Source organism: Macrobrachium nipponense, chromosome 16 (genome assembly GCF_015104395.2).
Source record: "Macrobrachium nipponense isolate FS-2020 chromosome 16, ASM1510439v2, whole genome shotgun sequence".
Lineage (NCBI taxonomy): Eukaryota > Metazoa > Arthropoda > Malacostraca > Decapoda > Palaemonidae > Macrobrachium > Macrobrachium nipponense.
Genome location: NC_087209.1, coordinates 78,576,959 through 78,592,209, shown reverse-complemented (window position 1 = coordinate 78,592,209; position 15,251 = coordinate 78,576,959). Strand labels below are relative to the sequence as shown.

The 15,251-nt window shown below is 35.7% G+C and overlaps 2 protein-coding genes across 2 annotated transcripts in view; one reads left to right on the top strand and one right to left on the bottom strand.

The window, feature by feature from the left end:
• The window catches only part of LOC135195841 (synaptotagmin-15-like), a 682,485-nt gene that overhangs the window by 599,120 nt on the left and 68,114 nt on the right, over positions 1–15,251 (top strand).
• LOC135195234 (synaptotagmin-9-like) overlaps positions 14,372–15,251 on the bottom strand; it is a 23,832-nt gene continuing 22,952 nt past the window's right edge. Inside the window, exon 6 of the mRNA XM_064221502.1 lies at positions 14,372–14,668. Within this exon, the coding sequence (XP_064077572.1) occupies positions 14,372–14,668 (297 nt within the window). The remainder of the gene's footprint in view (positions 14,669–15,251) is intronic.

The window sequence follows — 15,251 nt, the reverse complement described above, 5'->3', positions numbered from 1 at the left end:
TAACACACACACACACACACACCATATATATATATATATATTTCCCTATATATATAAAATATATATATAATTATAATATATAATGTGAAGTGTTTAGCATAATAAAAATATTCGGCAATGTTAGTCCATATATATAAAAGCTCTAAAACTAAAGAGGTCAAACCAGATTGGATTGCAGGGAAATGTGATCAGACTACGAGACGCTAAAGATGACGTTTATAAACAATAAAAGTACGGCTAAGATAACATGCCGTCAACCTGTAGTCATTCAATTGTTTATAAACAAAAATAGGTCCAAGCATCCCATGCCTTCGAGGACAAACTACCGCGAACCTATAATTCAAACGGGCCTACGTGGATCTGTAAGCGGTTTGTCTTCATTTGGATTAGTCGTGTTCGTTCAATGAAACTAATGTCATTTTGTAATGTATGTTCATATGTTTCGAACTACCGTGTTGTTCCTTCATAAACTTTGGTAAACAGAGATGGTAGACAGGCAGAACAGAGTTAGCTATCGTCAATTAGAAGAACTGGTATCTCTTTGACCTAAGCTTTATCATGTAGACGAGAAAACACAGAAGTAGCCATCATCATTCGGCAGGAATGCGATCAATCTATCGTTTTATTTCAGAAAGACTTGTACCAAATCAATATCTGATTCTTCAGCATGTAAAACTTCAGAAGAATACTATATCTATTTTTTACTTACTTCGTTTTTTCTACAAGGGAAAAACCAAAAAAAAAAAATAAAAAAAAAAACCCTTTTTTCCTCACCATGAGGTTAAACACGATCAATCGTCATAAACCAAGAAGATAATCCCGACTTCGTTAAAGTGATCTACCAAACCCCAAAACACTCCATTGAAGATGGAAAGTGCCAATACCAAACCGGACTTAGGCGTATGATTCATCGCAACGTCTAAGCATTATATCCTCATAGGGCGCCTTATCATACAAGGCACAAGCCCTAATATATATATATGTGTAGTGTGTTGTTTGTGTGTGTGCGTGTGTATGTTAAAATAAATATATGTATTTGGGTGTACGTCATAAAAAGACAACATGGCCCCCACTAGTTTTTTAAAACACCTTTTATATTCTTCCGGAATAAGAAGAAGAAGTGACAGAAAAACGTTTAGTATAAAATTAAAGTTCCTTTTAAACTCAAATATTTGATTTGATTTTCGGAAAGGCCTCGCTAGCGTATAGAGGCTTAGAACTGCTTCAATGAAAGCTAAAAACTAGGAGAGCAATGACGACATTTCTGAAATGACCCAATCGCTGTTTATTGGTGAGCCATGAAAAACAAAGTTTATTTATTTCTACAAACAAGATTTCTGTGATGGTTGTATTCCTTTCCTTTTCCATAACAAACAGGAGAGTTTAGCAATATCGGGTTTTAAACCTTGAAAACAAGGACTCATGACTTCAGTTCAAAAAATTTCTCTTTAATAATGTAGACGTTAAGCATATGCAAGATCAATTAAAGAATTACCATAATTTTAAACATTTCCTCAATTAGTAGCACGAGTCTCTGCTTCCACAAAGAATACATACCGCATGCCTTCTTTCAAGATCAACCTTAGGAATAAGGGCGGTAATGATAGATTGGAACAAGGCCAAGGCCGCCTTTAACCTAAAGGGGAGAAAACGGGTGTGTTCCACAGCCCTTTGTTTTTTTCAAACACAGTTGATTCCTTCTTCTAATAAAGAAAGCTAAGTCGTGCGCCCTGTAGTAGTATTCCGGTCAGCAAACCGAAAGGAAAAATGGGAAGGGAGGGAGCATTTCCCAAAGACTTATACAAAAATAACATCTGGTCCAGTGCAATGCCGAATAGTGAAAAACGGTTTCTAAAATAAAATCCGCTAAATTCCATATTGGATTGTTTTTTCTCGGTTAGTAATTACAGAGACTTGTTATCAAAACGACGCCCTCAAAACAAAAAGGGAACATTTCACATCAATTTACATTTGCAGAGCAACGTTTGGAAACAGACGGTAGATGGCGTGGAAACACAGGAAAACTACACATTCTTTACGGTGAATCTCTCCTAGTATTGATTGGGCCCACAAGGATTTTTAAACCCTGGTATTGCTACCAACCTTTGAGACCGTGTTTAATACAAGCCCGTTGGGGGGGGGTACCGTTAAAAATAAAAAACAAAACAAAAGAGACTGTCAAATAGTTACAAAGATAACTAACCTCCCAAGGTATATGAGTCCTAGAAATAACTTATTAACCAATAAAACCCTTATGGGGTCACTACTCTAGGAAACGATCCATCAAATGCATTATGAAGGTGCTTCGATTAAGTGCTAAACACCTATAAAAAAATACACGATTGATACATTCTGGGTGCAATTTGGGAGCTCATTATAAAATATAATACAAAAAAAAAATAAAAAAAGTTTCAAATCACTCAATATTGCAGATTCCAAAACTTCTTGTCTCGACTTGCGATCCAATGACCTCATTCTTCTGTCCACACCAAGAAGAACGAGTTAATTAAAGTAGTAGATACAAGATAAGGTTATATCTCGTACTGTTCACTAGTTTATGGCCCAAAGTGTAATAGTTGTTTATAAGGGACTGCTAGGCCGTGGTTCGGACAATGAAACCCTCATGGGCCCTTTTCTTTTGCTTGGAATAATACTGCACCGACGTGTCCTACAAACGTATTCCATTTTACGCTTTACTATCAAAAGAGATAAAGGGTGATTCTGTAATAAAAAAATAATTGAACCTTTTGTAAATCAAGATTAAGTTGTATCGATCAAGATACAGACTGTGTAACATTAAACTCTTGGTTATTAGGAGCAAACTTATCCCCATTTCTTATTTCTAAAACAAAACATCCTTACACAAAAGAACATAAGTGGTCTCCGAAAACTAAAAGAAGTTCCTTATTTTCCCTCCCTAATCCCTCCCCCCCCCCCCCCATGATTTTTGTTATTTCAGTCTAAAGAAAAAGAAAGAAACAAATCATCTTAGAATTTATTACAATCAATCTTCTTACCTTAACCAAAAGATACACATCAGACCCACTTTACCGCCAATGGACTCAATTAAAACCAACTCTAAGGTACGATTACCAAAATGCACTAAATCATAGCATATTTCAGCTTTGGCGTCTCACGTATTGGCAACTTACCATACTTGCGAAACATCTAAATGAGTATGTGGTCATCCAACAAGGACCCTGGGAAGTCCACAACAACTAGCCTATTTATAGGCATCGTGTAAAATAAGGCCATGGGTGTGTATTCGGTCCTGTCAGAGTTTGTTAGGTCAAAGACAAAGGTTTCTTGTCATGATAAATTCTAAATCACGAACAGTCTGAAGTGTGAACTGACGCGGACCTCAAGCAGCAACCACACGATTCTTCAAGTCCTTTTCTATAAAAGAGAGAACAGAACACCTAAAACCGATGTAGGGGATATTGTCAGGACCTCGTTAACGAAATTTAATTAGAGAGGTACTATTCCCAAACTAGAGACATGTGAAATGTGTTATTCTGTAACCAGAATTCGACTTGTTTTTTGTTTCACAGCTGTGAATGAAGGAAGTTTTGAGACGATTTGTGCAGAGGTCTTTGAGATTTTGGGTGGGATCTTTCCTACATAGGTGACCCATGAAGCGTTCGCAAACATATTTTCCTTCCAAGAGGGCAGCAAATTTTATATGATATATGTATATCTATATATATGAATAATATATATATATATATATATATATATATAATACATTTATAACACACACTCACAACACTACACACACCATTATATAATATATAGTATAATCATATACTATATATATATAGATAATATATTATATATTATATTATAAATATTATATTATCTATATATAGTATATATATATATATTTCGGTATTATCTATAATATAATTGATATATATATATATAATAATTATATTATATATGTGAAAGTATATATACTTATATAAAATTATGCAAGTGGAACTGCATTGATGCCAATGCCAATTTAATTTAAGTAAAGCAAGCTGCGATTAAAGAAAAAAAATAATGTTAGATTGACTATTTCAATAGGTTCCCTGATTTACTGTTCAGCTGAATTCAAATTATTTTCTGGGAAAGAACAGCGCTGTTTTAACATATTGTGTATACAAATAATTACACCAATAACATGAATGATGCATTTAATTTACTTAAAACTGAAAGGAATATCATTGTAAAAATGCAATGGGAAAAAGAAAGTGGACTGTAGTTGAATGTTAATATATATATCCTATCTATTATCTATATATATTATATCGAATCTCATATATATATATAATAATCTATAATAATATCGATATATTATATGTATATATATATATATATAATATAATAATACAAGTAATATATGTATGTAGTATATAACATTTTTCCGGCGTTGTCCAAAGCGCTTTCCTCTTGCTCCTATGTGCACGGGCACCAATGATAGCGACTCCCCACAGGTTTTAACCCACACGAATATGTACTCCACACGTTTGTTGACGTGTTTTAGTTGACTATAAGCTTTTTGTTAATTTGGGGATGATCCGTAGAAAAAACGACCCCACATTATAACCTTTTCTGGGGTCGCTTTTCTAGGAAAGATCCGATTTTTGGGAGACTACAAAAAGGCATCTTTTCTTATAGATGATGAAACAAGAATACACAGACTTTCGTTCCCCAGATAAACAGAAATAAAAGCAGGAAAGAAATATTCGGAAATCAACGAGTTTAAGTAGTGTCTCCAGTGGACCATTATAGTTTCAATTACCGAAATTTGCAACCTATTGTTTTGAACATCTTAATTACTTAATTGCCTATTTGTGAGGGAGCAAGAAAAAATCAAAATGCCTTATTTGTAGTATTAACCAATGGCTCTAAACTAAGAACTACGCTATTTATCTAAGAAAATTATGTTGAAGGAAGAGAAAACTGAAGGAATTAGCTGAACGAAATTCTGTATTAATTATTTAAAAAAACATTGATAATTACTAATATTTAATGTTCCGTAACTAACATCCAAGGAAAAATTGATCGATAGCTCCCAAAACCTTTCAGCAAATTCGGTACGTAAAATCGTCTCCATTAGCAAGGCCGAGGTCCATAACTCCCCACCACTAGGCCTCTTATTCCCGTTTGTGACCATAAACATAGCCAAGATCCTGTGTGACTCAAGACTGACTTGGATCTACACCAGAAGCGATGGACTAAATCACTGGCACGGTTTATCATGAAACAGTTACTGCCTGGCAGTGTGGGGTCTTGCGGTAAGGAAAATTGCAAACGAACGCTTCTTTGGGCGCTTGGAATTTCAAGTCAATGGCCCCTTTGATGTGCCTTGTTCCTTTGTGAATAGGTTTCGCTTCTACTGAAGATAAGTAATTATTTAGTAATAATTGATTATAATTATGATAATCTAAACCAACCCACGAAAAGTCTTAAAATTATTTATTTCTGAGATACGGCTTCAGTTGTCGAATTGAAGGAAGATAATTAAAATTCTCGAAAGAAGCAGTTCATACAAAGCCAGCCCGCCTTTTCTCTAATGGAGGGCCGCTGGAAAACTGATCGTTTGTTTTGGACCAAAAAATAGACAACTGCTGAATTTCAAGCTACATACCAACTCGGCATTTACTGGCTTGGGTGCTTTTGACAAAAAGATGAGTAGTTATTGGTCAAATTCACGTTCCCCTATAATCATTGCAACGATAGTTACAATTTTTTTTTTGTTTTTCAGCTGAAATTTCTTTCTTCATCGGTACATTATGTTCTATGTACGAACTTAGGAAAGTTAGGCAAAAAATTAAAAGCAAATCGGGTGAACCGTGAACCGATGAAAATAATAGGCGGTTGAAAAAAATAACCTGATTCAAGCTTTTTTTATCGTTCTCGGATATGTTATACTGATCGCTAAAATACCCCGAGCAAACATTAAGACCATCGCGAGGAGATGTCGTTAAGGGATGGAAATGAATTTTAAAAGGACCTCTACACTATGATCTACACTGTGAGTTCAGTTTCACGTTCTTCCTTAACTTCTCCCAAAGGTTTTCTGGACAATCAACAAGGGTTTGAGAAGCAAAGGTTTAAGGTCTTCAAGTGAAAGACCAAACTTTCTTGTCTGACAAAGGAAGAAAATAAAGGGACGAGGAAACTATGTTTCCATTTTTGAATTATGGGGAAAAGGGAAAATGTGTTTTTTTTATGTTTCAAACAGGTTATTCATTTATGGATCTTTACATAGATAGTGACCCAAATGGGTTTTTAAGTTTGCGACGTGTGTCTAGAACAAAACCGCCGTTGGGGATGGACCGTAAAAACATTAACAAAATAAGGCCTGGCAAATATTCATAAAGATTTATTGAACCCCCTAGAAATATGAGTCATAGAAAAACGACCCCCAAAATCTTTTAGGGGTTATTATCATTGGGAAAGTAAAGATCCTAAACCATTAAATTTAAAAGTGAATCCTATCCGTCTATTGTTGACAGTTGGTGTTAGAGACGAGAGGAGGGGAGGAGAAGAGAGAGAGAGAGAATCCTAATGTCCGTATTATTGGGTGATGAGTTATCCATCGTGGGGGAGATTTAGGAGAGTAGCATTTGGACCACTGCTTGACGTGCTCGCGCTTTTCTGGCCAGCATCGGACATCCCAGTGTTCCAGAGCTTTTGCCCCGCGAGAAGATGAACCGAGCCCAGCTGGCACCCGGCCGGACGACGTTATCTGTTAAAACGTTAAAGTAATAGATTGAATTACGGAGATCTTGACTTTTGCCAAATAAAATTATCAAAAGTCCTAAAACAAAGAACTATTAGACGGCAATCTTTGAAAAGGATCAGGTTAATTGTTATTAAATACATCGTACAACCTATTGTTTGGTGAAGATATCAAAAGTCTAAAACAAAGAAGTATAGGGGACGCAATGTCTTTTTAAGAGGTGATCAACATAATTGTTTCGGGAAAATACTTAATCAGTACAACCTATTATACTCGATGAAGAAATAACTTTACAGTGGATGGATCTACTTTTGATTATAGCAAGGAGCATGCCAACTCTCTAAATTCTGATTCTTTTTAATAAAAACTTATACCTACTAAAACTAACCGTTATAGGATAATATAAATCATTTTAGAAAAGAAAAATGAAAAAAAAAAAGGAGTAATAAACATTAGTAAATATATACAAATGACTGAGCATCATCCAAAAGTTTATGGAATGGGTGGATTTATTCTTCAGTTTCTTACTAGAGAAGCGACCAGGGAGGCATTTCTCGCCTTAGTACTCTTTGAACGTATGTATGGGAAAAAACATTTAAATCCTTCCCAGATACAAAAGTTGGTAAATATTGATTCTCCCCTCTCCCCCAGATATGAATGTTGGAAAACAAACATTCGCTTATTCAGAGCTATAAAACGCTGGAAAACATTCAATTACCTCTCCTGTATCAGTGGGCCTTGAGATTTACAATGGGGAAACGAAATGGGTAGATAATGACCATTTGAAATAGAGGAAAGACAGCAAAAATAGGATGTAATAACAAAATCAAAGTGGGGAGGTCTATTTTGTAAGCTCGTCGCTCTTTCAATACTAAAGTAAAACACTTTATATGGCAGTAATCGCATTGGCATCATTGGCCTTAAAAACCACCTATACTATATATATAATATATATATATTAATATATATATATAATATTATCTATAATATATCTATATATACACACACACACACACCACACACATATATCATATCTAATTATAATATATATATATATATATATATATATATGTAATGTTATGCGTGTGTATTTATATTATATAATATATATATATATATATATATATATATATTATATATATAAATAAATATGATATAGTAGCTATATATATCTAATATTAATATATATATTATATAATAGATATCTATTATATATCTATTTGTACATATATATATAATCTATATATATATATATTATCTATTATAATATATAGTATCTATATATAATCATATATATATATATGATTTTGTGTTGTGTGTGTGTGTGTGTATTTCATTTTCTAAATTACAAGAAATCTTAAATTGGACCTATATTTTTGACCTTGAGGGAAATGGTGTCGTCAATGCCTTATTGTTTTAAAGAGATTCATTTGTCGAAATTACTTCTCCCTGTAAAATGATTCTGAAAAAGACACCTAAAACGCTGTACTGATCGTTGCTAATGCAATTTCTTTTAAATTCAAAAGATATGATTATATCGAAGTACCTGGAAATAGCTTCTTAAAGAAAAGCCTCAGCATGATTTCTCAAGGTCACGAAGCAGTTTCCTCTCTCTGTTTTCAAAATATCGCCAAGCAAAAGTTCGAAAGTTTCATTTAGCATACTGGCAAACAATTGAAACAGCAGCAACATGGAAACAAGTCTTAAAGTCCAGGAGCCATCAAATAAAAACATTCATTTTTTCAAGCGGGGTTGCTAGGAATCCTGTAACCCAACCCAATCAGGGAGCTCCTGCCAAAAGGTTTCCACAGATACAAAATAAACTTTCAACCACCAAGCGAACCGAACCTCATATCAAATTCGTCTTATCCATTAAGTTCGTGAAATAACACTCATGGCACAAAGAGATATCAGCTTGAAACTTGGAAACCAATCGTGCTATTTTCACCACTGCTTCAGACACAGGTTGTGTATAAATCACTGTTCTGTGCGTGAGGAGATGAATGGCTTAATTCATGAGCTTCAAGAATTTATTGGTTCGTTTTGTTTACGATCCTATAATTTTCCTGTTGCAAGTATGTTCAAATCAACAAAATTTAGTTTGTTTTTGTTGTTTTTTTTTTGTAATTTTTAAGGGTTATAGTGCTTATCACAAGCTATGGTTTTCACTCTAATGGAGGGTGTCTTCGTGAGGTTTGATTTCCAATTTGTCATTTTTTTCATAAAACCAAGTTAAAAAAATTCTAAACCTCGAGAGCTGTATTTTCTCTTTTCATCGTTTTCTTGGTTGGAGTCTTCTTTCATTCTGTAGTCAAGCTTTCTTTCAATTTAATTTACTAACTATAATTTATATGTCACCAAAGAAAAAAAAAATCACTTTGTTCAGCTGCAATATAATACGGTCCCAAATGTTGACCCAGTAAGCTCGTTACACTAAATTAATGGTTAAAAATAATGACAAGATTTTTTTGTATGTCCATCAAAAATAACATTTTTTCTACTTTTTGTTTTATCCAACTGGCTGGATATGAAAAACTAGACGGGAAAACATTTCCAGATACTGAATTAATTGCAATTCATTAAAGGGAACCTGATCAATGTGAACCTGAATAATTTTTTTTTTTACTTTTTTCATTTCCATTACTTATTTTTATTTTTTTGGTAAACCAGGTACAACGTGCAAAACTTTCTCTTTGTGTTGATTTGCTGTTCATTCTTCACGAAGTTAAAAGATAAGACTCTGAAGTTGGTTCCATTAAAGCGCTCTCTCCAATTGTGGATAATTATGACTGGAAAAGTGTATCAACTGGGCCGCCATAGATGGAAAATTCCTCCAGGATAAACAGGGTAGGGTTGGGTCAGGGGAGGACGGGACGGCGTCAGAGCCTACTGGACGTTAATTTGACAGTTCAGGATCCAGGCTTAGAAGTTAAGAGACCAACATTGAGAACAATAACTTATTTTACGAGGACGGGTTGTGGATCCTCGTCAGCCAACTCGAGGAAATGGACCCTGCGAACTGCTCCGGTCAGTTGCTCCAACAAATGACAAGAAAATGGGAAACTGCTCCGGAGTCAAGTTGCTCCAAGAAATGACAAGAAAACAATGAGAAACTGTTTCGGTCAGTTGCTCTAACAAATGGGCAAAAAAAAATGGTAAAACTGCTCAAGGGGTCAGTTGCTCAAAACAAACTGTCAACAGAAAAATGAGAACTGCTCCGGTCAGTTGCCCTCAACGCAAATGACAAGAAAATGCGAAACTGCTCCGGTCAGTTGCTCTAACAAATGGGACAAGAAAATGAGAAACTGCTCCAGTCAGGTTGCCCTCAAACCAAATGGACAAGAAAATGGGAAACTGCTTCTGGTCAGTTGCTCCAACAAATAATGGACAAGAAAATGGGGGTGGAACTTGCTCCGGTCAGTTGGTGCTTCTCCAACAAATGAACAGGAAAATGAGTACCTGTTTCGGTCAGTTGCTCTAACAAATGGCCAAAAAAAAATGGGAAACTTCTCTGCTTATGGTTTTAGTTCCTTCAACTAAATGAACAAGAAAATGAGAACTGCTCCAGGTCCAGTTGCATCAAACAAATGACAAAGAAAATGGGAAACTGCCGGGTCAGTTGCTCCAAACAAAATGGACAAGGAAAAATGGGAACTGCTCCGGTCAAGTTTGCTCCAACCAAATGACAAAGAAAATGAGAAACTGCTCCGGTGTGTCAGTTGCTCTAAACAAATGACAAGAAAATGGAGAACTGCCTCCGGTCAGGTTGCTCCAACAAATGACAAGGAAAATGAGAAAACTTGCCTACGGTCAAGTCGGCTCCAACAAAACAATGCACAAGAAAAATGGGAACTGCTCCCCCGGTCCAGTTGGCCTCCAACAAATGACAAGAAAATGAGAAACTGCTTCCGGTCAGTTTGACTCTAACAAATGACAAGAAAAATGGGAAACTGGCCTCCACGGTCCAGTTGCTCTAAAAACAAAATGACAAGAAAATGGGAACGTGGTTTCCCCCCGGTTCCAGTTGCTCTAACAAATGACAAGGGAAAAATGGGAATACTGCTCCGTCCAGTTGCTCTAACAAATGACAATGAAAATGGGAAACTGTTTCGGTGTCAATGCTTGCCTCACAAATGGACAAGAAAATGGGTGAAACTGGTTTCGGTCAGTTGGCTCCAACAAAATGAAACAAGAAAATCGGGAACTGTTTGTTTCGGTCAGTTGCTCCAACAAATCGGTCAAAGAAAATGGAGAATGCTGCTTGACCGGGTCAGTTGCTCTAACAAATGGACAAGAAAATGGTGGAAACTGTTTGTCGGCGTCAGTTGCTCTAACAAATGACAAAGAAAAAATGGGAAACTGCTCCGTCAGTTGCCTCTAAACAAACATGACAAGAAAAATGGGAAGATGCTCCGTCAGTTCGCTTAATAATAAATGACAAGAAAATGGAACTGCTCCGGTCAGTTGCTCTAACAAATGACAAGAAAATGGGAAAACTGTCTACCGGTCGTTGCCGGGGCTCTAACAAATGACAAGCAAAATGGGAACTGCTTCCTGGGGTCAGTTGCTCTAACAAATGACAAGAAAATGGGAAAACTGCTCCGTCAGTTGGACTCTAACAAACATGACAAGAAAATGGGAAACTGGTTCCGGGGTCAGTTGCTTCTAAACAAATGACAAGAAAACAATGGGACCTGCCCGCTCCGTGGTCAGTTGCTCTAACAAACAATGACAAGAAAGAAAATGGGAACTGTTTTCGGTCAGTTGTTTTTACTCATCAACCAAATGGACAAGAAAATGGGAAACTGCTCCGTCAGTTGGCTCTAAAACAAAATGACAAGAAAATGGGAAACTGTTTCGGCGTCCAGTTGCTCTAAAAAAACAAATGTCAGAAAATGCGAACTGCCCCTCCTGGTCCCCAGTTGCTTCATAAAAAACCAAATGGACAAGAAAATGGGGAAACTGTTTGCGGTCCAGTGCATCCAACCAAACAATGTCAAGAAAATGAGAACTGCTCCCCCCCTCTCCGGGTCAGTTGCCTCTAAACAAATGACAAGAAAATGGGAAACTGTTTCGGTCCAGTTGCTTCTAACAAATGACAAAGAAAATGGGAAACTGCTCCTGTCAGTTGCTCTAACAAAATAATGACAAAGAAAATGGGAAAAACTGCTCCGTCAGTTCTTTGCTCTAAACAAATGGACAAGAAAAACTGTCGAAAACTGCTTTATCCGGTCCAGTTGGCTCCTAAGAAATGACAGGAAAATGTGAAACACTGCTTTCTTTCTGGTGTCAGTTTGCGTCTAACCAAATGACAAGAAAACAAATAGAGAACCTGCTCCGGTCAGTTGCTCCAACAAACAATAGACAACCGGCTAAATGCGAATTGCTCCGGCGTCAGTTGCCTAATAACAAATGACAAGGCTAAATGGGAACTGCTCTGGTTAGTTCCTTGAAACAAATGACAAAGAAAAATGGGAACTGCTCTAGGTTAGTTCCTTAAACAAACATGACAAAGAAAATGGGAACTGCTCTGGTTAAGTTCCATTAAAACCAAATGGACAAGGGAAAATGGGAAGAACTACTCCAGTCAGTTGCGTGGCAAACAAATGACAAGAAACAATGTGAACTGATGCCTCGGTCCAGGTTTGCTCTAACAAACAATGACATGGGAAAACATGTGAACTGCTCTTGGGTTTTCCCCCCCCCCCCCCCCCAAGGTTTTTGGTATTTCCCCAAAAAACAAATGGCAAAGAAAAAAACCAACTCCTCTAATCATCAGGAGTTGCTTTGTAATAGGAAAGCTAGGCCAAACGAAAAAGAAATGATTAAACGGAATCACAAATTGTACCAAAACAGATCGATTCGTTCGCAACGTTTTCCTCGATTAAACTGAACGGGCAGACGAGAATATTAAATCTTGGGACAGAAGTTTATTTTCCGTGACCTGTTTTGAGACAGAAAGTGGCAATGGGAGTTCTATGATGTTTCTTCCTCATGATTTTTTAACTCTACATAAATGGACGACAAATCTCAAGGTCATTGTGTTTCACTGAATGATACAGTTCAGTAATCGCAAGATTGGTAATAATGTTATAACGACTTTCAAACTATACACACGACGGTAACTGAAATGGCTTTGAAATCAGTTTGGACATATTACAGATTTACTAACGCTATATTATTGCTTGAGGTATCTATTTTAATTTTAAGCAGCCACCAGACATGATGTTATTTTCGAGATGAACCTTTATTTCATAACTGTTTTTCAAATACAAATGTTCTCTTATAATATACACGACAAAATCATCTGAAATTTCAAGGTCAGTTAAGAACTGTTGGCATCTGCTTAGAAATACCAACTTGATTATTCTGGCATAGTTATCTTGTCGCTCAGGACAAACATTATACTTTAGCCATCAGTTAGTAATTCTTCTTTACGAGATACTGCAATCTATTTCCTTATTTTGGACCCCTTTTTTTTATCCAGATTAATTTGCTCAAATCTCCTTCCTTTTTAATAAAGGTGCATCACTGTCGAACTACTTCTCAGTTCCAGACGGCCTTTACTCCTCTTACATTTCGACTGTGAAACACTGCCAGAATTAAGGTCGAGCAATTGGAACATATTAATAATACTACTCTCCTTGCATTTTAATACATTTTTATCTTAATTTGTTAATTCATTAATTCATATTTGTATTTTTTCTGATAAGTGGTATCTAAAAAAACCTCTTCCTTTATGAACACCATTCCCTTTGTTTGTTTGTTTGTGTGGTGTTTTTACGTTGCATGGAACCAGTGGTTATTCAGAAACGGGGGACAAACGGCTTTACGTGACTTCCGGAACCACGTCGAGAGTGAACTCTATCACCAGAATACAGATCTCTAAACCCACCTCAATGGAATGCCCGAGAACGAACTCGCGGCCACGAGGTGGCAGCCAAGACCAAACCGATCACGCTACTGAGACGCCTATATTCTTTTCTAAGCTTGAATTTCAAGTCAATGGTTTCCTCCGTGGGGGCTAGTTCATATGAATAGCCTTCATCTACTGAATAATAATAATAATAATATAATAATAATAATAATAATAATAATAATAATAATAATAATAATAATAATAATAATGAAAAATCGAGTTCAAATGCCTGTTCTTTTAAAAAAAATATCATCATTGTCATTAATGAAAACTATTAGAGCTAAAGGAAATATCTTGACCTTTATTTTTTTTTTAAATTGATCCATATACACTTCTTATTCAGACAATTGAATTCCATTTATGAAATAAGATGTTAAATCTTTCGTATAATTACAGCATTAACGATTAACGACTAGTCCTCATGTTTTTTGGGTATGGAAACATAGGAAATACTGAGGTTGTAAATACTACGAATGTCTGCACCTCGACATTTTAAGTTGTAAAACGTGTTAGCCCAAGTGATGTTTTCTATGCCTTTCACTTGTACGACTACATTCATAAAGCCTAATGTTATTCAGCATTAATATTGCACGTTCATTGACATAGTTCCTAAAGGGCACCAAAATCTTTTAGATATTTGATGTTCAATACTTTAAAATCAAATATTGTTATGACACTGACAATTTTGATATTAACAGCACCGTTTTCATTGACATATTCTAAAGGGCACCAAGATACTTTAGATATTTGATGTTCAATACTTTAAAATCAAATATTTTGACACTGACAATTTTGATATTAACATCTGGCAAGATGCCTTGACTAATTACAGAAAACGTCCGATAGAAGAGAGACTGAAATGTCAAGTGATGGATACCTGATTTCTTCCCAGCTGTGATATGGATGCAAACAGCAGTTGTGTCCAAAGCATCTGGAGCCACCTTGAAGTTGAAGCTCTCATTGAAGCTTGGAGAATCGGTCCCCTTAACCACGGCTGTTTTCTTGGTTTTGTTCATCTGCAATGACACACATTATATGGCATACTCTTGTTTCCATCCGCGTTGTAGAAGCTACACAAATAAACATAAACATAAATAAAGCTTCAGGTTTTACAAGAAAATGACTGACTGACTGACCTGAAAGTATTTCATTACAATAGCTAACTGAGAATATTTTAAAAATATCATTCTGAAGCTCAACTTTCTCGTGGTGAAACTGAATAATAAGACGATCCCAAAATGTGATCCATAAGTATGTTGTGGAAATACAATTGTTTCTAATAAATTTGACTGATTCAGTTCTCGAGACATAGCCATAGATGAAACTCTTTACAATGAAAAAACATGGATAGGGGATTAGTGGAATTGTACCTGTTACTGAAATGGTGGATATTCATTTGAGAAAGAATGACAACAACAAAGACAAAAGAAGAAATGAAGGGAAGAAAAGTATGTGACAAAGCTGGAAAAAACACAGGTAACTGTCCTTATTGTTTTTTTTATTAATGCCCTTTAACTAATATGTTACTACAGATACAAAATAATATATTTCCTAATTAAAGTAATATTTATTACATATCAACCATCACTTATTGTTAAA